The sequence below is a fragment of the Penicillium taxi genome, assembly GCF_028828555.1.
Source record: "Penicillium taxi strain IBT 34144 chromosome Unknown utg000003l_segment0_segment0, whole genome shotgun sequence".
Lineage (NCBI taxonomy): Eukaryota > Fungi > Ascomycota > Eurotiomycetes > Eurotiales > Aspergillaceae > Penicillium > Penicillium taxi.
The window spans coordinates 2,576,018-2,601,279 of NW_026643205.1; the positions used below are offsets into that span (position 1 = coordinate 2,576,018).

Below are 25,262 nucleotides of genomic sequence, written 5' to 3' on the forward strand. Positions count from 1 at the left end.
TTTATAGGAGAACTGCGGCCGGAGCCGTGAAAGCAGCCAAGACGATCATGGTCGAAGCAAAGATTAGGTAGGTACTTTGATGTACCCACCTGCGAATGGGTGCGAAATAGAAGATAGCGCATTGATAAAACAGTATGAGAAAGAAATCCGTAAACAAAGAGGGTTCAAGTTACGATAGCAGTGGGAATGAGGGAGATTCCGTCGGTAGAAGAATGGAATATCTCTAGATGTTGTAATCGCAGTTTTATCTTGGAAAGTTTTGAAGCTCCTCATTCTTTGAGATCATATGACAGGATCAACGGCACGGCTTTTCATGTCCTGGATTCCAAGCCCTGTGTTTCTGGTCCTATTCCATCGCTTTCTGGGCAATCTCTTTCCAGAAAGAGTTCAATCTTCTGGGCAGCCTCACCATCACCAGCATGCTACTTAGCATGTGGTGGCGGGGATGAGGATATTGGTTTGTTGGTGTGCACCTGGCCGTTGGTTTGTCTATTACCTTGTTTGCAAACTTGATCGCGTGCGGAATGCAATGTTGTCATCTACGAGCTGAAGCTTGAGCGAGACCTCTTCTATCTTGGATTCGGGGTGTTGTGTAGTTGAAAGACTGGCTTATTATGCGCCAACAGTATCGTTTAGCTAGTATAAGACCGTGTGAAACACTGTCTTGAAGACATGAAATGCATCAATTTGCTACCGACTGTACATGAAAGGAAAGAACCTAGACGCGACAGAAAAGGGATAGGAACAAGAGATATAGGAAAATATAGAGACAACCCCCCTATGACATCTGGGGCGGAGAGAGAGACCAAAACATTACTGGTCAGCTCAAGAGAAATCTAGAGACTTGAAATCTAGTTTGTAGAGCGATCTGTATCCTGCGCCCGCTTTGGAGTGTCGAGGGGTTATGAAGGGGGTTGGAAGGTGTAAAAAAAAGAAATAGATGAGGGTTTATAGCAAGGGATTTTTTACATGGCAGGGGAGATCATCTTGCCCTCGGCACGGCTGTCTGGCTTCCAGCCACCAGCAAATACTTCGCCGCCGATCTCCTTCTGGTACTCTGCGATACGTGCCTCCATCTCAGGACGGAAGTGACGGATCAGACCCTGGATAGGCCAGGCGAAGGCCTCGCCCAGAGCGCAAATAGTGTGTCCCTCAACCTGCTTGGTCAACTCCTGGAGCATGTCGATCTCACGCTCGCGAGCGTTACCGGTCGACATACGCTGCATCATCTGCAAAGTCCACTTGCTTCCCTCACGGCAGGGGGTGCACTGACCACAAGACTCGTGTCTGTAGAAGGCCGACAGGCGGGTGATAGCGCGAATAATGTCAGTGGACTTGTCCATAACAATAACGGCCGCGGTACCCAGACCAGTCTGGGAATCCTTAAGAGCATCATAGTCCATAAGCTGGTTGTCGGCAACATGTTTGGGAATAACTGGAGTGGATGAACCACCGGGGATAACTCCCAGGAGGTTGTCCCAGCCGCCACGGACACCACCGCAGTGCTTGTCGATCAATTCGCGTAGGGGAATGGACATCTCCTCCTCGACAGTGCAGGGGTTGTTGACGTGGCCGGAGATACAGTACAGCTTAGTACCGGCGTTACGCTCGCGGCCGAAAGACGAGAACCAGCTGGCGCCACGGCGCATGATGGTTGGGACAACGGCGACGGTCTCGACGTTGGTGACAGTACTGGGGCAACCGAACAGACCGACGGCAGCGGGGAAGGGGGGCTTGAGACGGGGCTTGCCAGCCTTACCCTCAATAGACTCGATCAGCGAGGTCTCCTCTCCACAAACGTAAGCACCCATTCCGCGGTGGATGAAGATATCGAAATCGTAACCGGTGCCGGCGGCGTTCTTTCCAATGAGGCCGGCGGCGTAGGCCTCATCGATGGCCTTCTGGAGGACGGTGGCCTCTTCGTAAAACTCTCCACGGATGTAGATGTAGGCGGCGTTGGCGTTCATCGCACGACCGACGACCAAGCAACCCTCAACAAGCTTCTGGGGGTCCTTGCGCATAATTTCACGGTCTTTACAGGTACCGGGCTCACCCTCATCAGCGTTAATAACGAGATAGCGAGGACGGGGGTCCTTTTGCCAGTCCTTGGTGTTCATGAACGACTAAATGAAGAAGCAATTGGTCAGAAGGAGCTTGCAGGGCCCATCATCAATTGCCATTGAGAACTTACATATTTCAATCCGGAGGGGAAACCGGCACCACCACGACCACGTAGGCCAGAGGCCTTAAGTTCGGAAATGAGCTGTTGTTTAAGAAAGCGTCAGTAAAGAAGTTGTCCCCACGGTTCCGCCGAGTCCGGAGCAATTGAACACCCACCCAGTCATCACCCTTCAACACAATATCCTTTGTCCGGTACCAATCACCATACTTCATTGCTGACTTAAGGTCTGTGCCATGGTGGGCGTAAAGGTTGGTGAAGATGCGGTCCTGGTCCTTGAGCCCGCCATAGTGTCGGACGGGAGGAGCCTCTTGCACCGTCGCGAAGGAGCGGGCGGTCGTCCCCTGGGTGCGCAGGGCGCGGGTTGTGAAGTGGGAGAGGGATGAGGTGGAGGGAGCCGCCGCTCTGGATATCATGATGGCGGATGGCAATGCGTGTTGCAGTCAAACGGTCATGAAAGGAAGGGAAGGGGGAGCTTCGCGGGCACTTGTCAATTGGCAATTCCTGCGCTTTGCTGAACGATCCGCCTTTACATGCGATGTGGTTGGCTGGAGGTCATGTGACCTTGATGACATAAGTAGCTCTTTAGATCTGACCAATGATGCAGTCGTTGTATATTTCTTCTTTTATATTTGTATATTTGAAAATTACGATGAACTATGGGCTTGAGGGAATTCAAATGATGAGATTTCCTTCCAGTTACTCTTGCGGTACATACAAGACTGCCTGTTTCACCATTGCCGGTTCATCGTTCACCAGCACTTGGAGTGGGTCGAAGGGAATCAGCACCCGCTCTCCCTCTGCCACTGAACATGCCCATTGCAGCCATTGTACATCAAGCCATTCGCTGTTGAAAGTGAGCCAGGTAACTCCATCATCGGCACCAGCTGCAATAATTTCCTGTCTGCCATTGGACAGCTGTCTCAAAGCTTGCCTCGCCGGGGATTCCGGTACATTTCCAACCTCGAGCGAGTATTCCTCAACTAAAAAGTCCATCCATCGTGTTAGACGCGATGGAAGTTTCGACCGCAGTTCGGTTGTATGAGCAGTAGCAACAAAGAAACAGATCACAAGAGCAAACAGGAAATCAGGGCCGAGTTCTAGCGGCGTCAACAAGCGAGCCAAGTATTTTTGGGCCGGACCTCTAAGCTCTGTCGGTAGCAACGTAAAAAGTTCCTGCAGTCTGAACAGTTCACCATTCTTTGGAATAATGGACTGTCTTTCTAATACATGCGTGCGGATCTGGGCCAGAGTCTCATCAGAGAAATAGCCAGCCGGGATCTTGGTCAAGTACTCATTCAGTAAAGCCTCCGTATCATCCCGACTTTCGCTGCGCTCCTGTTCTCGAGCCCGTGTCATAGCCCAAGTCGCGATAATCAAAGCAGTCTTGTCTATTGTGGACAGACTGTTCCGGTATATCTGTGCAAAGCTTTGCTTCAAGTTTCCTGGTTGCGACTGTAGATCCCTGCCCGTGACCTGGAGCTGATTAATGTGAGACATGAGTTCCAGACAGACTTGGGCCAATGCTGCGAGAGTACTACGGTTATTGCCATAGCCTTTCTGGATAGAGATACTTGAGTCAGTGATTTCAATCTTCTTGCGCTCACGTTCATTTGCCTCCATCACTGTCAAAGCATTGAACAAAGCTGGCGAAATAATCGAGTGTTCCATGGGGCCATTTGGATCCAGCAGTGGATAAAACAAGTTAAAGATGTAGTAGTGATCATCAGTGTTTTTGGCTGCCTCTGGAAACAGCTCAATTTGACGAGCTTTAGCCTGGCCGAGTGGGCTGTCAGACTTGACTCCTAGCTTAACAACGCGATAGTCGGTGGGGTTGTTGGGGATGCAAAATCCATAGTTCATAAGCACTAGATAATGTTAGTGCTGGGTATAAATAGTTGGAACGCGATACCACAGACATTGCTCATTGTTACGAGGTCCATAGTTGTTGGAGAGCTCTTGGCCGGGTGCAACTTCCTCTAGCACAATCATCCCGACATCTTTCTCGCCTGCCCGCCATTCGACCTTTGCCAGTGGGCGGTGGTTAGGAAGATCGATGACTGGCAACAAAACAGACACTCCATCTAGAGAATCAGACTCATCAATGACACTACCTAAAACCTTTGATGAGAAAGCTCTCGAGGTAATAATAGTCGAAGCCCAAAGATACAAGTCCCTAATAAAGCCAACAGATTAGTATGGACCGAGAAACGCAGTCAAGCCTCAACTTACCATGTAAACGGTTCCAGATTTCCAAAGCCCAATTCCTCCAATTTAGTCATGGAAGACTCATACTTTTCATCCCAGACCTGAAATCTAAACACAGACGCATCAGGGATCCCTGTACCCTGAATCCAGTCCACATCCTCTTCCCCAAAGAACAAAGGCGTCGTCAATTGCCCCGGCTGCGGCAAAGTTCGCAAATACGGAAACCAAAATCCCTGCTCCCCAAGCAGAAATTGGCCCATAAGGAAGAACGCCGCCGTCTCTTCGGGCCCAACAGCGTCAATGAACGCGCGAGGAAGATCTACACCACGGTTTGGAAATGATCCCTTGGCGGACCTGTGGTTGATTGCATTATAGTAGGACATTGTCACAGTAATTGGTGTATTTATCACTCGTGTCTCTTTGGAGACAGGTGTTGGCCAATCGGCTTTCACTTGGATATGCACTCCTCGTGAGGCATCCTGGGCTACGCGGACGCTTTCGTCGATTGAGCCTCCATGGCTGATGACCCAGTCTACTAGAGCTTTGTGGGCTTCTAGAGAGTGGCTATCCGTTTTTCTGTGTTGCCGTTAGACCTCTGGAAGTGATAAAAGGATAATGTTGTCGATATATTAAAACGTTGGAATGCTTGCGGGGCATTCGGTACCACAATCCATGGATGTTGACCTACTCTGTAACAGAAGACATAGCTTATCTTTTTTAGTGAACTGATGACTTCAATATCTTCTCGGATTGGAGATACCTAGGCGATCTCAAAGTTCTGACCCAGAATCCCGAGGTTGGTGGAAAATATCAATTAATAAAGGCCGTTGATCCGCTGAAGATTCGGCGGGATGGCCCACTTTTATTCTGACATCGAGAGTTTATTGGCGACACAGAGTAAGTATATGGAGATATAAACCTCGATATGTTTGCAAAAATACCGGTAGATATACAGGATAAAAGGTTGCAGTTAGATCGTAAGTTGGAGGTCATTCTCTAGACGTCTCGTATATATCGTACAAAATCATACCAATAAGGAGAATCAACCGAATCCATAGACTAGCTATACTCTCCACGCATGCGATAGCTTAAACAGAAATATCCATGCAAACAAACTCGGTCAACAGACTCCCGCCCCCAGAGAATTGACTAACGATGGAAAGGTATTTACAATGAGGGAAAAAGAAAAAGAAAAAAACGGACAACAACGAAAGGAGAAGACACCCACGAACATAAAACCATAACGTGTTTTTTCCTCTGCAATGCACAATACGGATATAGCATCGTATACAGGATGTATTGAGAAAGATACAATGTGAATGCGGACAGGGAGAATCTTAGTTAGTCAATTCGGGTATTTAACTAATTTGAGGTTGAGGATTTGCGTCCCGGGACTAGAATCTCCACTAGCCCATCATCCTCACCATCACTGCTATCATTCTGATCGTCATCAAAATGTGAACCTTCGGACTGGGAACGACGGAAGCCAGAGTATCGACTAGGGCCTGGGAAGTTGGAGTATCCCAGGGATTCGTTGATGATGGCTTCGTCCTCTTCATCCGAATCAATCATGCCAGCAGCAGTAGGGCCAACCATCTCACCCATTTCATCATCGTCATCTTCCTCAACTTCGAGAGGAACACGGACACTTCGCCTCATGGATTCAGCATGTCCATTGCCATCTTCGTCAAAGGAATTGGATAAGCAGTCGTCCGGTGGGCTAAACCCAGCGGTTTCAGGGAAAGTGGGAGAGAAATCGGCATCTGCAGGTGTTCCGAAATCGCTATCAGGGAAGGCAGAGTTGCCTTCAGCATCATCATCGATGCCAGCAATGATAAATGGATTGCTGCTCCAATCCGCCTTGTCCTCGTCATCTTCAGGTCCGACATCCTCATTCGCTTGCTTCTGGGCAGCAAGGCGTGCTGCCAACTGACGGCGAGCTCGGGAGGGGCCTGTGCTCAGAGGAGCCGGGGGTGGCGGCAATATGGGAATAGGCTGACTCCCAGAAATCGAGGATGTCTAGAAAAAATCGAGTCAGCCAATGTGCGCAAGTGATGGGGAAATTGAGAGAGAAAAAGAGGAACGAGATGATGCAAAAGCAGAAAAAGAAAGAAACATGAATATAAACTTCAAGATTCGGTTTCCTGAAGATTGAAATGCCTAAACGTTTGAATGGGATGCGGGTGTTCAAATGAGAGGGCCAAGGCTGGAGGAGATAAAGCATGCGTGAGACGATCAACGGTAGTAAACCATAGACAGAAGCCTACCAATTTCTAGAGAATCAATGACCTTTCAGCCACTGCTAGACTCTCCACAGCTCAACTCAAACCAGCCTTGTCCCAAGCCACATAACTCACCCCCACATCAAAGCCAAAGACAAAAGTGGGGTATAATGTAGGTAGTTCACTTAACACATGTCACCCACATTCTCAGAATCCCCGCTGTCGGCAATACCGGCGTTTTTTTCGTCATGCTCCTCCATATCCTCGTCTTCGTCGTCACTCGAGCTGGCAAAGTCACTTAAGAGTGACATGCCACCGCCTCCACCAAATGCACCTCCAGATACGCTCCCTTGGTTTAGATCAAATCCTTGAAAAGCCGAGCCACCGATGCCACCATTCAAGCCTGCCTCTGCAAGGGCGTTGGAACTGCCAAATCCTTGGCCAGAGGCGACAGAATTGAGAGCTACCTGGCGAGAAGCGCCTGCCATCTCAGGCCGTACGCCACCCAGGATGGCGTTATCTCGTTCCCGAGTCTCGGAAAGTGTTTGCTCGACATAGTCAATCCACTCCGGATCCAACACTGCCTCCATGACGGACCGGGAAAGCAGCTCCGGTGGGTGTCGTTCGCTGAACTTGACAACTTCCTCGGCGACAAGTGTGAGATGACCCATATAGCCAAGTCGGATGCGTTGGGTTCGCTGGGTCTCATCACTGCGCTTCTGGCCGGTAACAATGGCGGTAGTGATGTTACCAACTTCAAAAACATTGATCGCTAGGGCGCGGTTGTAGCCGCGTTCCATAGGCCCATTAAAAACCTGTTGAACCACATCATAAACAACATTGTGAAGGAAGTTGTTCCAAGGGAAGCGGAAGAAAAACCCCTAGGGATGTTAGTTGAGATGATATCATTAAATATTCAATGAGTCAACTTACAAGAATTGTAGGAACCACTTTGTTCTCAACGAACTGGATCTTGAGATAGTCTCCAACCACAGGACGACCGTCTGTGTCATATTGAATGTACTGATCGGCAGGATCCTCGGCACCTCCGTCATTGACACCCTCGGATTCCTGTACAGGTTCAGTGACAGCGGAGGGAGCTTCTGGTTTCTCAGCAGGCGAGTCCACGATTATTTCTGTGGCGGTAAAAAGTGGAGTAGGCATGTCTTCAGAATGAGGAGAAAGCAAAGTCTCTTCCTGCGCCTTTTCTGGAGACGCCTCGGGTTCAGTTTCAAGTTTAATGTCACCGATCTTCTCTGTAAGGTCGGTAGCAGCCGACGCGTCTTCGCTCTTAGTTGCAGTCTCTTCGGCTGGAGTTTCGGCTGAAGTTTCGGCTGGGGTTTTGACGAGAGTTTCGGGATTGATCTCCTCTGGCACTGGTTGTTGGGGCTCTGAAGGAGTAGTATCTTCAACGGCTTCCTTATCTTGCTCCTTCTCACTGCTAAGCACGCCTGAAGCACTGACATTCTCAAATCCCTCTTCCTCACCAGCACTAGGTGCACTCTTTGCATTCTCCGGCGATTCCTCAAAAGCTGATCCGTTTGTGAAGTCCACAGTGGTCTCATTGTAATCCATTCCAGATTGTTCATCCCGATGGGGATTGAAAAATCCTTCGCTGATCAATCGCTCACGCTCTTCATTACGATGCCGGACATAATCGTCGCTGCCAGGGTCGTTCAAGAGGCCCATATTACTGCAATGTAGCAGCTCTGCCATCAACTCACAAGTTTTGAAGCGATCGAAGCCAAGTGGCTCGATCTTGTCTCCCCATGCGCAATTCAAACGACCCCGGTCCACGTTCTTTAACTGAGTTCCATCATGAACCGCATGCTGTGAACTTTGAATCAGGGCCATGAAGTCGGGGATATGCTTGGCAAACAGACGAAGGAGGCTTCCTAGATAAATTGGGTCGTAGGGTGTGGGCATGGAATCAGGGCCACCCATATGCTCGGGGTCGTAGTCTGAATTGTTCTTACGAATGACCTCAATGACGATTCCTACACCCACAGTCAGCGGGTTACCGCCATTGAGCATGGCATCAATGAGTTGCTGCACGCATTGAGTTGAAACAAGCTGACGAGTCAGGCTATTAGGGCCAATACACGACTGGTCATTGGGAGTCGCATTGGCAGAGATGGTAATGATAGCTTTGAGGAAGTCACCGGCGGATGTTTGCACGGATCCAGGGTAATTTGAAGCCAAGAAGCTCAGAAGAGTGGGAATCAGGCCCTGAGACTGCAGCCAATCTACGGTACCTTGACCGCCCTCGGCCTTTTCCAGGCTGATAATCTTCAACAGAAGATCCATCACCATGGGATTGTCGACGTGCTGCAACAGAGCAGCAACAATGCCATCCAATGACTTGAGAAATTCTAGCATTTCCTCAGTCTTTTTATCGAGCAGAGTTTCATTGACTTTGGTGAAGTAGCTTGCCTGCAGAGAATCCAGAGGCGGAGATCGTCGAAGGAAGCCCCAGAAGTCGCGCAAATAAGAAGTGTTCTCCATCATGGTCTCCAGGATAGTCCAATTCTCCGATGAAAGGATCTCGCACGCAATGTAGGCATGTTTCAATCGATTCTTCTCGATTTTGTCCAGATACTCCTGACCCAGAACATCCTTCAGAGGATCGTCCTTGGCTTCGCCGTCAGTTTTCTCCGCGGTAGAAGTCATGTTCGCGTGCTGGGAGGCATCTTTCTGATTGGAATTGTCGTCATCATTGTCATCATCATCATTAACTAAGCTCGGTGCAATCACGTAGTCCATAAGCCGTTTCAAGACATTGTCCTCGCGTAGATATTCTATGAGTTTTGTATTATGCTGTTTCAGTTCCTGGATTATTTCCGGCTCATCCAGCAAGTCTTCGAGAGTGACCTCGGGCTTGTCGAGAAGGGTATCAATGGTGGAGATACTCGCATATCCCCCAAAACGCCAGAACATGATGGAGTATATGGGCGATAAGTACGTTTCATGGGACGTTTCAAGTCGTAAGTCTCTGCGATCTCAAATCCTAAATCTGAGAGCACTTTGGAATTCCGGGGTGGGGGATTTTGAGCAGGTGGGATGGGATGGAAGTTTTCGCCCGCAAGGCGCAACGTCGCGCGTGCACACACACGCAGACCGATAGGATCGCGAAAAGCCGGAGCCGGGGGTGTCAAACCTCGACCACTGCGCCGAGTGCAAGATGATTGTAAATAGAGGAGAACAGATGGATCTCCAAGCGAATCTAACGCTTGGGGTGTTAGCGATCGCGGCCTTGATTGCATCAATTACGGAGCAGATGGTGTGGATCCAAGAAGCGGCTGGACCTAACAGGACCAGTTCTCACTAGATCGGCGCAGAAGCAAGTGAGGGAGAATTTGAAAGGATGAGAGGAGGTTGGGTAGATCAGATTGGCAGTGGTACGTACCTCCGCAAAGAGTATGACGAGTGGAAGAGGAGGGGAGCTCGGGACGGAATTCCACTTTCCGGTGTGGGTTTGAAGAAAGGCAGAAATGGGGGGCTTGAGTTTCACAGATTAAGAAAGGTAATAACTCTCAACTACCATCCATCCAGGGATTAAGAAGTAGGAGTGGTGGGAAAAGGGTAGAAAGATGAGAGCTTGAAACCTGAGGGTAGTGTGGTTAGTTACCTAGGTAGTGGACACTCATTAATTGCACGGGGATCGCACGGCAGATAAGAGTCGCTTCGGCGATTACAAAGGCATTATGCAATTTTGGTCTTGACTTGATTCTACTTATTTAACAATCTAACACAATGTTTCTAGTATCGGAGAATCTAGGTTCTAACGTTGATTTCTTATTCTTCCTCTTTAAACGAGTTGTTGATATCAGCCTTGTTGGGAAGGGACCACAGTGTGCTCCCTGCGTAATGCAGGCTGGACAACCTCGTGCTTGTTGGGTCTGATCAAGTCACGCCGGCAATGACATGACATGATTATATAATTGTGTATTTTATGTTCTAACTATTTGTGTTGAATTTTACGATCATCTGTCATTTGCATTTTTGTTTCAATGCTGTCATCGAAGACTTGAAGAGTCATACAAGTGAAATGTACCAGGTACAAGTATCACCAGCTTAAGTGGGATGAGGGGGAAGGTACTATGTACTCGCTACACCAATTATGCCCAATCTACTTCGTACTCCCCTAAACCTTGGACTTTCCGGCTATTTCTCTCATTCTTTTCCCTAGTTTTATATTCCTGTATAATTGCTATCTTGTTTATATCTGTGAGAGTGATATCTCGTAGTTCAATCTCCAATTTCTCTCTTCTCGATTTGTTGTAGAATATATCTTCAATCACGTGGGGCCCCACTGACGTCGCCGCATTGTCGATGCCTGCGAAGTACTTTGTGTAAAGGCCGATCTTCAGAAGATCACTCACTTTGAACTTGGACTATTCTCTCACGTCTTCCGAGGCTCTTTGCTACCACCCATCTACAAGGAAAAAAATAATTAACCACCTCTATTCCTCACATCCTCAGCTCCACACCGTCACTATGAATCGTCTCTTCGGCACGAAGAACACGGCGCCTAAGCCAACTCTGGATGGTGCAATCAGCAAGGTAAACACACTCAGGCAATCCCATACTTGACACCAACGCCTGAAAAGCCTGCCCGGATACTAATCCCATCCTCAGTTAGACGACCGCGTCTCAAGCATCGACGTCAAACTTACCGCCCTTAATTCAGAGCTCACAGCCTACCAAACCAAGCTTTCCAAAATGCGCGACGGGCCTGGCAAGCAAGCCCTCCGCCAGAAGGCCCTGAAAGTCCTACAACGCCGAAAACAATACGAGGCCCAGCGCGACCAGCTCTCCCAGCAATCATGGAACATGGAACAGGCCGGCATGATGCAGGACAATCTGAAGAACGTTATGACGACCGTGGACACGATGAAAACAACCACCAAAGAGCTAAAGAGGCAATATGGCAAGATTGACATTGACAAGATCGAGCGCATGCAGGACGAGATGGCTGATTTGATGGAGGTTGGCAATGAGATTCAGGAGAGCATCTCGAGCGCTTATTATGTGCCTGAAGAGGTTGATGAGGCGGACTTGGACGCTGAGCTTGAGGCTTTAGGTGAGGAGTCTATGTTTGATACGGGTATTGGTGAGGATGCTATGCCCAGTTTCTTGCAGGATGAGGTGGCGCCGCCGCAGTTTATTGATGAGCCTCCGGAGCAGACCATGGTCAAAGAGGCGGCTGGCGGCTTGGGTTAATCGTTTTAGTCCTTTGAGAAGTGTTTCTAGTATAGCCTATGGAGTTGAACCGGTTTATTGTTCTATGCTAGGTTTCTTAATAGCCCTTTATGAGCCAAAAACATCTTTCATATCCCACAAATATGCACTTACTTGACTATTACGAGATGGAAAGAGAGAGATTAAGAAGTAACTAGTAGCAAAACTTTGAGATTAAATGAAAACAAGATTGACCCCAGAGCTCAGATGGGTCTTTATATTTTGTTTCGCTCGAGGAAGCAATGCAATGCATGTTTATGTTTTGCCCATTCCGAGCAAAACGAGAAGAGCCACATTCATCACAACGATGATGAGCCACACGATAACAGTGACAACGGAAGTCACGATATGATTCCGCATCGAGATCTGCTGCACCTCAACCTCGCCATCAGCTTCGTCAGTCCGTTCAGCAGGGACAGTCAGGTAGTTGTTAAAACAAGTAAACCAGACCAGCGGGGCAGAAACGAAAGGTAGGATAACACTGAGCACAACCTGGCTAGCATTAAGAGTTTTATCCAGCCCCTCCTTACCGACAGCTGCCGCAATAATGATACTGGGTATGATACTGATTGTACGGGTGATAAGTCTCCGTACCCAGGGTTTGGTTCTCCAGTTCAGCATGCCTTCGCTCACCATCTGCCCTGCCATTGTGCACACCAGACCGGCGGATAGACCCGAAAGAAGGAGGGCCAGGGCGAATATTAGACCGGCAGCTGGAGCGACGGAGGCTGAAAGTAGATTGTGGATACCGAAGAGATCGGCAGATGAGCCGCCAGGAACGTCGTACAGAGAGGCACCGGCCACAATGAGAATGGCGCTATTGACAAAGAGGGCGAAGGTGAAAAGGGATAGTGCCAGCTCAATGACAGAGTACTTGAGGCAGGCACGTATTGCATGGATGGAGGGTCGATACTCTACTTCACCACCATTACTGCCCAGAGGCACGGTAGATTGGACATAGCCTGTAGTGACATCAAAGTCTTTCAGGCGAGATTGGACTATTCCACTGCCAAGGAAGAGAGAGTGTGGCATGACTGTAGCACCGAGAATACCACAACTTTGGTAGATGCTATAAACGTCCCAATAAGTAATCTTGGTCAGTAGGTACAGATAAGAAGTGGCTATACATACCCTTCCGATTTTACAATAGCAGATGAGGGTAGATAGCCTCGGAAGACCTCTCCCACAGACTGATTTTCTATCAGGGAGAGTTGAATGCAAAAGCAGACAACGACAGCCATTACAAGCGCCATGACGAAGAACTCGAATAAACGCAGACCGAGCATAGACCCATTCGGCTGCCAGAAGAGAAGAAGGAAAAAGACATCCGCTAAGGTGATAGCGCATCCAGCTACTAGAGGAATCTTTGGTGTGAGGAGATTCAGCGCAATCGCAGAACCAACGACCTTTTAAAGCGTTAGTGATAGATCTCGTTATATCCATCGATAGTACCCATACCTCTGCAATGTCGGTAGCAATAATTGCTGCTTCTGCAAGGACATAAAGGATCCATACCATCCATCGCGGTAGATGCTTGCGACAGTTCTCGGCGAGGTTGAGACCAGTCACGGAACCCAGCTTGATGCAGAGAGTTTGGAGAAGAATTGCGAATAGGTTAGAAAGGAGAACAATGAACAATAGTGCATATTTGTATTCTGCACCGGCCGCAATATCCGTAGAGTAATTACCAGGATCTATATAAGCGACAGCGACAAGGAAGCCCGGGCCGATAAAGCGGCCGAACTTAATCAGACTATGTGCCCAGTGCACAGCTGATGAAGTAACATGATTTTTGAAAGAGCGGAGAAATGACCGACTGATTTTCGAGAGTGGTTGAACTCTGGAAGTATCAGCGATCACTTCTCCGTCTAGGGTCTTCTCATTGCCGGGTCCTTGATCTTCGCAAATATGCGGTCGGTGGTCAATAGATAACGTGTCATTACTAGTGCTACGCCCTGCATTAGCGGCGATTGAACGATGAGCTCTGGTATTGACAATGCCGTTGAAATCATTGCGAGAGGTTGTGTCCGAGCTAAATAGTGGCGGACTCTGATTCCAGTCTGGGTGATCCCAAGTCTCGTCATTTCGCGAGGGGCAGTTCATTGTGGGATGAGTGAGCACCCCTGTCAGTGTTCTAGATCTTGCTTGACTAGGAGGTCCTTGCAGATTTGTGATCATTTTTCGGTGATCATTTTCTGGTAGTCAGCCGAGGACCTTGTGGGGCAATCCGAATCTGCCCGAATAAAGACGATGAAAAGAAAACGTTGATCATGATTCTGTGACGGATTTTGCCAAGTATGGAACACCGCAACATTAATACGTAAGGAATATGAATAGTAGTTTATTGGGATATGTATGTCTCAGTATATTCTAAGTTCTTTGGAATAAGGCCTGGAGCTCTCTGGAGTACATGATCGTCATGCGGGGAAATGCAAAACTTTTTCCCTCAACCCTTGACCATCAATATCAACATCCATGGATCAACAACATAATAAACAAGTATTGAATGTGTCTAATTTCAATGGATTCAACCTTGGGATATATTGGATCCCGTCTAGACAAGGAGTAAGATTACTCTGTGGAAATATGGAGCTGAATAGGATAATGTTTGAGACGAAACTTGAACAGGCCTATCCTGGCAGGGCTTGCCAAGGACGTCAAGTAAAAGGCGAAGTTGGGCACCTTCGGCCGATATTTTGTTGTAATATTCCTCTGACTAAACTTATGAGCGTACAATATCAAGCCATGGGGCTTCGGATGAATGGATATACGACGTAGAAGAAAGTGATGTTGTTGCCCGGACCCACAGAATGAAGTATAAAAATTGAAACGACCAGGATCATAGCCTATCGAACATAAACAAAGCCGTTAGAACAATATTGGAATGATCTGTAGTTCGTACTAATTAACTTACATATGGTGAACTGGAACAATTTGAACAATTTGAAATCTACTATTCTCTCCTCGTGTGAGGGTTGTTTACATCGAGTTACTATGTACTTCTATATCGAACCGATGTCTATCACAATATCACATCTATATTCACAGAGATTAATCCACCCAGAGTCGGATCCTAGGTCTTTAGTAAGACTCAATAATCGTAATGCATATTAATGCGAGATGACATGTCTTGATTAAATGCACGTTTGACCGCCAGCTGCTCCTGTTGCCCCTGGCAACCGCATCATCCGCACGTTGTTTACTCCCCACTCGCAACTTAACCAACCCCAACCCTGGAAGGATCAACTCACTACGCTAGTTGGCCTAGCTACTTGGTCCAAACTCAAAGCGGAGATCATATCCTCGATGTTGCCGACAAAAGCAAGACACTCAAAAATACCCGACTGCCCGGTTTCTTGACTTTCTTCTTCAGTTGATTCCTCAGTTCACCTTTTGTTCTTGCTGTTGTTCCTTTCCAAGGTTCTCCTTGGGCTATACCTTGGGACTGCCCGAGATTTCCTTGCTTATTTTTTCTTTCTTTTCTAGCTTGTTTCTGTTACGACCTGTCCGTGAGTGCAACCTGTCCCTACCCGTTCGAGTCTGGGCGCTGATATTTTAGACCTAGTTGCTGGTCAAAGGTGATAGCTATGGCTTCCAAGACTTCTGGCCCTCAGATCTTTGATGATGCGAGTCGTGGACCCGCCCGGTCGTCGGTATTTCGCTCCATAATGTCCAAGCAGCACAAAAGACAACAGTCTGCCGATGTTGCGAGGAATCCACAACAGTCTCCACGACTACCTCCACAACAGTCTCCGCGACTGCCTCAACAACTCCCGCATCAACTGCCTCCACAACAGTCCAGCATCAATCAAAATGAACATGCACCATTCCCATGGACACAGCAGCCTGCGCCTGAGCCCGGCCACCTCCCATTGTCCGAAATAGTTCCTAACCGCGATTTTTGGGGAAACGACGGTCTAGCCTCTGAACCCGGACCAAAGCCAGGTAAGGGTGCGCTGCACAAAAAGACAAAGAGTTCTGTCTCTCTGAAATCACTGAAGAGCTACATGGAGCGGAAGGATCCTCGGTCTGAGGACGTCCCACGTCGGGGGTCAGATGAGATAAAGCCAAAGAAGACCAAATCTACAGCCAGTCTCTCGGCCATCCTGAAGCGATCACAGCGTGGACACAAAGGTGATGGCCAGAAGGATGGCCAGAAGCTCAGTCGTGACAAAGAGAACAGAAGCCCCATAGATCTTGTCGACGGCATGCCATCCCCAATTTGGCCCCAAGGCACGAACCCACTATATGTTCCGCCTATGCATCAACCTCATCAAAGCTCGACAGCAAGCACAGCGGGCCACCGGAGAAGTGTGGCAGAAGAGCTTGAGCTCTACACACCCAAGGGCTACAGTCCAGCTCAGCAACGCAACTTTTGTGATTACCAGCAGCCATCTCTTTCGAAAACGGGTGAAGGAAAGCACCGACCAAAGTCGGAATACGTTCAAAGTAGCCGAAATCTGAACGCAATGACGCTCAATATCCCTCGAAACTCATTTGACGATAGAGTAGCGGTTGATCGAGTCAGTGTTGCTTCCCCCAGAGAGTCCATGTTTGAGAGAGCCAAGAACATGCCTCTTCCACCTTCTCCTACAAAATCAGCTGGCCCACCTTCACCCACCAAATCTGTCGGCTCGCCTTCTCCAATGAAGGAAAACCAACACAGCCCGAAGAAAATATCTCGAGTGCAGGCTGCAATATCTGTCTTCAATGCAAAGGAGAAGGACTTGGATGTAAAGAAACACCTTGACTCGAAAGATCTCGAAAATGAATTTGAGAAGTTGCTGGTATGTGCTCACAAATGTATTTACCTATGGCTATGAGACTAACTTCGTTGCAGGATGCTAGAAATATTCCTCACAACATGCGTGACAAGATGCGATCTCTTGATACCAACATCAAGGCTGACTTCATCCAGAAGGATCGAATTGAAAATGGCACTCCTCACAGTGCGAATGGCAGCGACAGCAGTCGTCGTGGACGTGGAAATGAATCAAAAGATGACCGCCCTCAAGATCGTAAAATCTCTCGATCTCACTCTAGAAATCATGGTTTTACCTTGCGAGGCTCTGCATCTCCCGGCAAAAAGCCACGCCCAGAGAGCGGAGGTAGCTTTCATCGTCCGCGGTCGGTGGATTTGTCTCAGCCTGTAGGTGTGTACACGACTCTTCATCCTGGTGGTTCTGTTGCATCCTTCTCAGATGTAGCCGCCGTGGATACAGCTGCGGATCCTTCCGACTTTGTGCACTACCTACGAGAAATTCAGAAACCAGAAATGGTTGAAGTTGGAAAGTTGCACAAGCTACGTCTCCTTCTTCGCAACGAAACAGTCAGTTGGGTCAACGGCTTCATCACCGAAGGAGGCATGGATGAAATTGTTCAGCTTATCTATCGTATTATGAAAATGGAGTGGCGGTATGTATCCTCGATTCCATTATTTTCAGGCACTTACTAATAAATTTCGCAGAGAGGATCACGAGGACACACTACTCCATGAGGCGTTGCTATGTCTGAAGGGCCTATGCACCACTTCCATCGCTCTGGCACAGCTTGCCAGCATTGAGGGAGAGATATTCCCTGCGCTGCTTAAAATGCTGTTTGACGAGGAGAAGAAGGGCCCGAGTGAATTCACCACTCGTGGCATCATCATCAACCTTCTTTTCACTCAGCTTGCTGATGGGTCTCCGAGTGAGATGCCTGCTCAACGAGCCAAGCGAATCCTTTCCTACCTTCGAGATCCTTCTCCAACAGAAGGCAAGCAGCCTGTGGCTTTTATTGCTGACATATATCAGTCTCGTCCCTATCGGGTCTGGTGCAAAGAAGTAACTAACGTGACAAAAGAAGTGTTTTGGATCTTCTTACACCACCTTAACGTCATTCCACTACCCAAAAAGAATTATCAATCGGATGACACCTTTGTTGAAATACGAGGAGGTTCATATGCACAGCGACATTTCCCTCTACCTCGTCCGCCTGTGCCTGCAGCCCCATACGTAGGCGGCGTTGAGTGGGATGCAACCAACTATCTGGCTGCTCATCTTGATCTGATGAGTGGCTTGATTTCCTTGCTACCTACTGTTGAGGAGCGCAACCAGCTTCGTGCGGATCTGCGTGCTTCCGGCTTTGAGAAGGTTATGGGGGCCACCCTTCGCACCTGTAAGGAGAAATTTTACTCCTCTGTTCATGAGTGCCTTCGAACTTGGGTCGCTGCAGCAGCCGAGGATGGTTGGACTTACGTTTACGTGCGCGAGGGCCCTTCTCGTTCTAGTGAACCAGGATCACCAACTAAGTCTCCCAAAAAGGCACCAGGAAGTCCAAAAAAGGGTCTTGTCGATGAGAAGCCACCACAACTGAATCTAGGATTCGGATTTGATTTCTCCGAAAATTACAACCCAACTGGCCCCGAAACCCCATCGAGTGACCTTCGCAGCTGGCTTTGATATTTACCGTTCCTTCACTGATGATTTCTTGTTCTTTTCTTTCTACCTCATGTTTTCTTTCCTCCTTTGAACTTTTTTTTTTACGTTTCATGATTAGGCGTTGTGGTTTAACTTATGAAAGGCTAGTATCATCTCCAGTTTCTGAGCTGTCTTGTGGAGTCTTATTTTGGGATTTTGATGTTGGACTTTCTGGCATTCGTGGTGTTGATTGGTGTTACAAATTAAGTACAGACATGATGTTATGAAGACAAGTCATGGTGCAGGTTGGGAATTCAGAGAAAGATTGATGCCAGAACTGATGCTCTGTCTTTATATTCATCTCATCTCTGTTCGCTACGAAAACTGGAGGGCACCTGTGTCTTTGGGAGTCCATGACCGATGACATAAATGAGAATAAAATCAATTAAATTGCTACAAATATCTTTTTAAAGACCTTCTTCTGCTCTTATTACTGCATATACTTCCAAGGTTAGGTACTTCTAAGCCTTTGACGGGTATAAGAAAGCCGTTCGGTATCATCGTATTTGGTATCTGCGATATCGATACTCGAGATATCAATGTTCTCCTCCGGATCAGCATCTCATGAAACTTTGCTCGAATATCTTATAGTTTATGCTTCCAGGAGAACTCGACGAACCAGGATGAGGGGCAAGCTACTTGTTGTTCGAACAAAGCAAAATACCTAGGTAAAGATGATCGTATTGTCTGTGTGAATAGTATAATGATAAAGACCTAGCGGGTCATATGTCCCTAATGGGACAAGATGCGAAGATGCACCATTTCCCCAAGGGGCGTTGAGCCATCCTCTTCGATGCCGACTTCATCGACATCATCAATATCGCGAATGATACCTGTAATATAATCCCCTGCGTCGCTGAGTTTAAGAATCTTTGCAATAGCTCGGTGAACACTTAAAAGCTTTGGGGATGGTGGATCGAGTATACAGGCGGCGGGGTGGCAGGGTCGACCCCGCCACCCTACCACCCGACGAACTTTTCGTCTTATCGGCCAATAAAAACTCTGTATTTCATTTTTTGTGGGTAATATGATACATCATAATAAGTTTGTCGGGGAGCTAAAAAAAAAAGGTCGTCGGGTAGTGGTAAATAGCCATCTTATGTGGTAATATGCAAGATTTGACTTATGGTGCTTCAACCCTACCACCCCGCCACCTAGCTTCAATTTTCGATAATTTACCAGGAATTTGTAAAATGTTTCTTCCTTCATTCAACAATAAAACAGTCAACTCAATTCAGATTTTGATAATATAGATATAATTATTAAAGGAATTCCCAAGAATAATACTTTGGAACTGGTTTTAGGAACTTATTATCATTTTTTGGAGTTTTCATCTAAAATTATAAAATTTCATAACAATATATCTATATCTGTATATATATCTGTAGACTGTATCTATTTACATCTCAGTCCTTGCAAATCGATTCCTATCTTTTACCATCTTTTACTGATCCTTACCATTATTTACTAGACTGAAGATTTAGGTATTTGCTTTTTTTATCTATTTATACTTCTCTATATATATCGCTTAATTTCTAAGAATATGATCTCTCATAATTCAATTTATGAACCCACAAATTCTCTTCTATTTATACAGATTTCTCTTTTTTTCATTTCTGTTTGCCTTCACTTTCTTAAGAATCTTTATAATTATGGCTGTGAAGGGCTAAAGCTAATCTTGAATTCAGAACTAGCTAGGCACATGCTGTTTACAAAATCCTTGAAGAACGTAAACAATTCGGGGTGGAATCGTGAGGTATGCGGTTGGTGGGTCACGTGGTACAACCACGTGATAGTTCACCAGGATTCAACCTGTTACAATAGTAGTATAATGGTGCTTAGTGATTAGTGCTTAGTGCTTAATATTTTAATTTTAAGGTTTTTGATATCAAGTGATTTAAGAAAAGACTATTTAAGATGTTTATTTTTATACAGATATCCTTAAAATTAAGATTTATAAAGATATTATATTTAATTTGGAAAGATAATAGTTGATATGTTTCAAGAAATCATAAAATCTAGTAAATAATGGTAAGGATCAGTAAAAGATGGTAAAAGATAGGAATCGATTTGCAAGGACTGAGATGTAAATAGATACAGTCTACAGATATATATACAGATATAGATATATTGTTATGAAATTTTATAATTTTAGATGAAAACTCCAAAAAATGATAATAAGTTCCTAAAACCAGTTCCAAAGTATTATTCTTGGGAATTCCTTTAATAATTATATCTATATTATCAAAATCTGAATTGAGTTGACTGTTTTATTGTTGAATGAAGGAAGAAACATTTTACAAATTCCTGGTAAATTATCGAAAATTGAAGCTAGGTGGCGGGGTGGTAGGGTTGAAGCACCATAAGTCAAATCTTGCATATTACCACATAAGATGGCTATTTACCACTACCCGACGACCTTTTTTTTTTAGCTCCCCGACAAACTTATTATGATGTATCATATTACCCACAAAAAATGAAATACAGAGTTTTTATTGGCCGATAAGACGAAAAGTTCGTCGGGTGGTAGGGTGGCGGGGTCGACCCTGCCACCCCGCCGCCTGTATACTCTGGTGGATCAACGGATTTATCAGGGTGAAGAAAAAGGTCACGATCAACAGGAAACAAATCAGTGGCAAATATAGTACCTTCGTTCACATGACGAATCCTATACCCGTTTGGGGGGTTCGCTGCTTCAAAGTAAATTTCATATTCTCCAAACGACAAATGACAGGAGTGGGTGAGAGTAAGGGCATTTTGAGGACTGTCGATGCCTGAGCCCTCAAGAAGATGAATGGCATCAATATCGAACATCTTCCAAATCTTGCATGCGTTTTGCCGGATTTCAGACTAAATAACGGATAAGTATGATTAGTGTAATATTTCATAAGTCGATTGGTATAATATTTCATAAGTCGAACATACCAGATTGTCATCCGTAGAGGCTCTTGACATCAGCGAGTGTGGAATTATATGAGCAATCTCTAGATTATCCATCTCAATGAATTTCTGGATTTGAATACCATCATCATCAAAAACGACGCCATCGTTCTGTTTTGCTCGGACTCGGGCTTCTGTTCTATCGAATAGACGTGAAATGACACAACGGTGGTGATCACGGTATAGACACTTTTTTCGAAGACTGCTCAACCGACTGGTTGTTCCGACGTTACTTTCGCTCTGATCAGCTTGTAGTAATATTGGTGTAGGCTGCTCAGTTTTTCCTCCACGAGCTCTGACTGTTGTTTTTACATTAATAAAACAAAATAGAATGGTAAAAGGAATAACATACTAGGCAGGAAAAAATTATGGATCATGAAGGCAGAAAAGGATTCAAGTGCGCGGCAGAGGTCATCCTTATTGCCTAAAGACGCATTTAAATATATAAGAGTGTGATCAAAGCTCGGCCGGGGATTCGGGCTAGGATCTTCGGTTTCGGTGAGCTGTTCGTGGAGAAAGGGTAGTAGAGTCTTAAAGATTTCATCCTGTGATTGAGTACTAGGATTATATTGTAATAAAGCAGTAACAAGAGCTGCAGGCTTGTAGCTCTTGAATGGTTCATTTCCCACAAGCTGCGACATACCATACATATTACAGAGTTCATTCATAAAGTAAGTGGCTTGATCTCGTTGCGATTGGCTTAGCTGTTGCTTTGGAACAAAATCAATCACTGTCTGAAGTGATCTCTGGTGGCGATATAAGGGTGCCGAAGGGTCAGGTGCGACTGATAATATGTTGAGATGAGGCTCATGGTCCGAGCGCGTCTGGTCGTGTTCGCGAAGTCTTGCAATCAACTGACTTTTGAGACCGCTGACTGGGAGTTTGCGATCCCTAAGTTCCTGCCTAAGTTGAATGACTGTCTTGGAGCCATAAGTATCCGCCATGACTCGGCGCACAGAGGATAGTGACAGGAAAGCGGCTTCAAGGGAAAAGGAAGAGGAAATGGCCTCTTCTAACTCCAGCGACTTGGCAAATCCGAAAGAGATGGTGCTTATAGCGCTGCGAGAGGATTCCAATAGACTTCAGAGCTCATGGATCTGCCAAGGTTGAAAGCAGCAGGCGAGCAGCGGGAAGCAGTAAGAAAGCGGCACGAAGTAAAGCAAAAAGCTGGGTGAAGGTTTGGAAAGTAGAAAACGACACGAAGTGGAGGGCGTTTATAGTAAAAGTGGGTCGCGGTTATACTATGTAATCTGCGGTTTTTGCGATCAGCTTAAGGGTCTTCTTATTCTTAAAGTTTTAAGGCACCAACGACATTATTCATTCTGCCATATATTCTGCCAGAATTAAATTTATGTATTTGTCAGCCTCAACTTACATTTCCGGCCATATTTACTGCAAATTCCCTTAACAAAAATTTCATGTTGAACTAGTATTCCTGTATTTGCTTCGTTTTATATTCTGGTTTGCACACTAAAGATTATATTTTACGGTATCGCATTACATGTTTATTTTGAAGCATTTGAAGCACGTTTATTGAGTTATCTACAGATGATATTCCTTATCAGTCTCCTAAATTTTCCTTTTATTCCGAACAGGTCTTTGAGAAGCACTCTGAGTGCTGTCACCACTCTGAGCGCTTTTAAAGCCCTGTATGATAAAAGGCGGTGGAGCGGTAAGTAAAGCGGAAGGGAGTGCGGATTTGATGCCCAATCAATAAGGCAGGGAGTCGTGGGAATATCAATTCCCTATAAAAAGTCTAGAACCCTATGTAACGAAGGCGGCGTGAAAAGTACAATATTCTGCCTAATGTCAAAAGTCTGAGTCCCCATGCCCCCACCGCCACGCTTGCAGCCAGGTTCAGACTTATAGTTTAACCACACCACGCCTCAACCTCAACAACAACAACGCCATGGTAACTAGTCCTCCTGCCACACGCCGAAAACGCGAACTTGACCCATTCATGCGAACCCGGATCTGTGAACTCAAAAACACAGCTAAATGGTCATACAGCCAAATTCACGAGCAATACCCCGACATTCCAATTTCGACCATCAAATCAACAGTCAGGCGCGAGAAATTCCGCGTCAATAATCAAACTGCCCCTCGCAGTGGACGGCCGCGCAAGAACAGGAGCGAAAAAACTATCAAGTTGACCGCTGCTGCTGGTACTAAGACGAAAGACAATAATGATAACCCGACGTACGTATAGTTCTATTTTCATGAATTCGTTGGCTATGCATCTGATTTGGCATAGATCTGTCACGATTACAGAGAATCAGCAACACATTTCTGCCCACGAAAGTCTAGAGAAGGAACTTGAGGATAGTCTTCCGAGAAGTACCTGGGAAAATTGTATAATGCCTCCCCAAGATCAGCCCAATCTTGAAAAAAGATCTAATATCGTCACGTAAACTCGGGGTATGGAGTTTGTCGGAGACTCTTTATACTTGTATATACGATACTATTACAAATTAAATGCCTGATGTGGCATTTGGAGATATAAAAGTGCTTCTTCCAACTACTTCTCTTGGGAAACCGGACCATCTTTATTGGCGCTTTTCAGGGGACCTGGAGGCGGAGGCGTTGAGAATATCGAACGCAATCCAGCGAAGAACTTTTCTCGGAGCTAGAAGAGGCTGTTAGATCAATATATCCAAGGATTGTAGGAAAAATGTACTTACCCCGTCAAACGGTGTATCCTTGGTGTCCCATTCCATGAGAAGGACTGCATAAACAACGACAACTATAATTGGACTCAATTAGTCATGAATTCCATATATCGAGGATCCGCGCGCTAGAACGAGATCTCTTTCTGTATGACTGACATCCAATAACACCCCACTGAGCAATTGTGAGGAACTTCATAAACTTGGGCCGCGCATACTTCAGCGCCGCGCGCCGACGGTACTTGCGCTCTAGGCGAAATTGGTGTTTCGGCGAAAGCTTCTTCATGTCTGGGGGCCAATGTCGCTTTGGCGGGTAGGCGCTATACGGATCATCCTCCGGGTACTCTATTTCGTCATGTTTGTCGGAGGAGAAGCGGAAAGGTGAGGAGCTCTTGATTGAGGAGCCTGTGAACGAGACAGGGGATGTGCTAGAGAAAGGGCGGGTGGCTCGGAGGGAAGCTGGCGTTGCATTCTGGTGGATTTTGTGTTAGTTATATCATTATTCTGGCTGTGGTATAGTTGGAAGTCTAGCGTACAGCGTATTGCCATATTGGTTGGGTGAATTGGTTCTTGAAGATTGCGATTGGCGCCGAGGTCGGGCGGGCGACATGCGCCGGTAGACCAGTGAAAATTGATCGAATCATAGAATTCAAAACTTTCTCCTTATCGATTTTGGTTTGGAAGAGGCAGTTTGTGGATAACTCTAGGAAAGGCTGGGCAGACGTGACTTGTGGTCGAGAATTTGTTCTTGCCGCGTAAAAAGCCTTCTCCACTTTTACACGCTTCGAGTTTAGCGTTCTCCATATTGACCCACTTAGAACTATATCAAGACTTCTTCTTCATTTTCCTGGGTATTGCTGACTATGAACAAACACTGTATTTGGAAGTGTGGTTTCTAACCTGGCTACTTTATGTACGCTTCACTCCTCGTTTCTTGCAAATTTCTTGCAATAACGCACTCAAGAACCACACCCAGCAGGGGTGGGTGAGACTGTGTCCTCTACAAGACGAGAGACAGAGGTAGAGATAGGGTTCCAGGCGAGTCTTTGCTGTGGTGCTGATACTTCTCCATCTCCTCTATCCACTCATAATTGGGGGCCCCAATCACTTTGCAACCAGATCAGATATGACCAATTTCGGATGGCTCGTGGAACAGCCCGGCCTCATCCCAGTCGATGATCCAAAGTCTGGGTGTTTCAGGACAAGTGGCTTACCTCCATCATAAGGCTGAGAAAGAAAAATGAAAGAAAAAATTGAATGTGAGAAATCAGATGTTTGGTTTTGGCGACGGACAGTGGGAGAATAAATGAGATAATGGAAATGGAAGTTGTTGGGTAGTTCAGCCTGC

The 25,262-nt window shown here is 46.4% G+C and overlaps 11 protein-coding genes across 11 annotated transcripts; 3 read left to right on the forward strand and 8 right to left on the reverse strand.

Annotated features, from left to right (window-relative positions):
* Nucleotides 1-965: 965 nt before the first annotated feature.
* Nucleotides 966-2,117, reverse strand: N7495_004412 (NADH-ubiquinone oxidoreductase 51 kDa subunit; the record flags this gene model as incomplete). The annotated part of the gene is made up of 1 exon (XM_057207063.1): nt 966-2,117. The coding sequence occupies one exon, from the start codon at nt 2,115-2,117 to the stop codon at nt 966-968; it is 1,152 nt and encodes a 383-aa protein (XP_057064743.1).
* A 79-nt stretch (nt 2,118-2,196) lies between these two features.
* Nucleotides 2,197-2,595, reverse strand: N7495_004413 (uncharacterized protein; the record flags this gene model as incomplete). Its single annotated transcript, XM_057207064.1, has 1 exon — nt 2,197-2,595. The coding sequence occupies one exon, from the start codon at nt 2,593-2,595 to the stop codon at nt 2,197-2,199; it is 399 nt and encodes a 132-aa protein (XP_057064744.1).
* Nucleotides 2,596-2,878: 283 nt separating this feature from the next.
* On the reverse strand, nt 2,879-4,042 carry N7495_004414 (uncharacterized protein; the record flags this gene model as incomplete). The annotated part of the gene is made up of 1 exon (XM_057207065.1): nt 2,879-4,042. The coding sequence occupies one exon, from the start codon at nt 4,040-4,042 to the stop codon at nt 2,879-2,881; it is 1,164 nt and encodes a 387-aa protein (XP_057064745.1).
* A 15-nt stretch (nt 4,043-4,057) lies between these two features.
* On the reverse strand, nt 4,058-5,061 carry N7495_004415 (uncharacterized protein; the record flags this gene model as incomplete). Its single annotated transcript, XM_057207066.1, has 3 exons — nt 4,058-4,355; nt 4,412-4,951; nt 5,024-5,061. 3 exons carry the CDS (start codon nt 5,059-5,061, stop codon nt 4,058-4,060), a joined length of 876 nt encoding a protein of 291 aa, XP_057064746.1.
* A 688-nt stretch (nt 5,062-5,749) lies between these two features.
* On the reverse strand, nt 5,750-9,546 carry N7495_004416 (SAPS family protein; the record flags this gene model as incomplete). The annotated part of the gene is made up of 3 exons (XM_057207067.1): nt 5,750-6,406; nt 6,813-7,490; nt 7,543-9,546. 3 exons carry the CDS (start codon nt 9,544-9,546, stop codon nt 5,750-5,752), a joined length of 3,339 nt encoding a protein of 1,112 aa, XP_057064747.1.
* A 1,560-nt stretch (nt 9,547-11,106) lies between these two features.
* On the forward strand, nt 11,107-11,832 carry N7495_004417 (putative SNF7 family protein (Cta1); the record flags this gene model as incomplete). Its single annotated transcript, XM_057207068.1, has 2 exons — nt 11,107-11,172; nt 11,248-11,832. 2 exons carry the CDS (start codon nt 11,107-11,109, stop codon nt 11,830-11,832), a joined length of 651 nt encoding a protein of 216 aa, XP_057064748.1.
* Nucleotides 11,833-12,105: 273 nt separating this feature from the next.
* Nucleotides 12,106-13,953, reverse strand: N7495_004418 (Smf1; the record flags this gene model as incomplete). The annotated part of the gene is made up of 3 exons (XM_057207069.1): nt 12,106-12,919; nt 12,982-13,256; nt 13,309-13,953. 3 exons carry the CDS (start codon nt 13,951-13,953, stop codon nt 12,106-12,108), a joined length of 1,734 nt encoding a protein of 577 aa, XP_057064749.1.
* A 1,484-nt stretch (nt 13,954-15,437) lies between these two features.
* N7495_004419 (uncharacterized protein) lies at nt 15,438-18,290 on the forward strand (the record flags this gene model as incomplete). The annotated part of the gene is made up of 3 exons (XM_057207070.1): nt 15,438-16,637; nt 16,691-17,265; nt 17,318-18,290. The coding sequence occupies 3 exons, from the start codon at nt 15,438-15,440 to the stop codon at nt 18,288-18,290; spliced, it is 2,748 nt and encodes a 915-aa protein (XP_057064750.1).
* A 2,686-nt stretch (nt 18,291-20,976) lies between these two features.
* N7495_004420 (uncharacterized protein) lies at nt 20,977-22,192 on the reverse strand (the record flags this gene model as incomplete). The annotated part of the gene is made up of 4 exons (XM_057207071.1): nt 20,977-20,998; nt 21,031-21,158; nt 21,234-21,547; nt 21,601-22,192. 4 exons carry the CDS (start codon nt 22,190-22,192, stop codon nt 20,977-20,979), a joined length of 1,056 nt encoding a protein of 351 aa, XP_057064751.1.
* Nucleotides 22,193-23,157: 965 nt separating this feature from the next.
* N7495_004421 (uncharacterized protein) lies at nt 23,158-23,457 on the forward strand (the record flags this gene model as incomplete). Its single annotated transcript, XM_057207072.1, has 1 exon — nt 23,158-23,457. One exon carries the CDS (start codon nt 23,158-23,160, stop codon nt 23,455-23,457), a length of 300 nt encoding a protein of 99 aa, XP_057064752.1.
* Nucleotides 23,458-23,766: 309 nt separating this feature from the next.
* Nucleotides 23,767-24,558, reverse strand: N7495_004422 (uncharacterized protein; the record flags this gene model as incomplete). Its single annotated transcript, XM_057207073.1, has 4 exons — nt 23,767-23,874; nt 23,930-23,991; nt 24,074-24,386; nt 24,451-24,558. The coding sequence occupies 4 exons, from the start codon at nt 24,556-24,558 to the stop codon at nt 23,767-23,769; spliced, it is 591 nt and encodes a 196-aa protein (XP_057064753.1).
* Nucleotides 24,559-25,262: the final 704 nt, after the last annotated feature.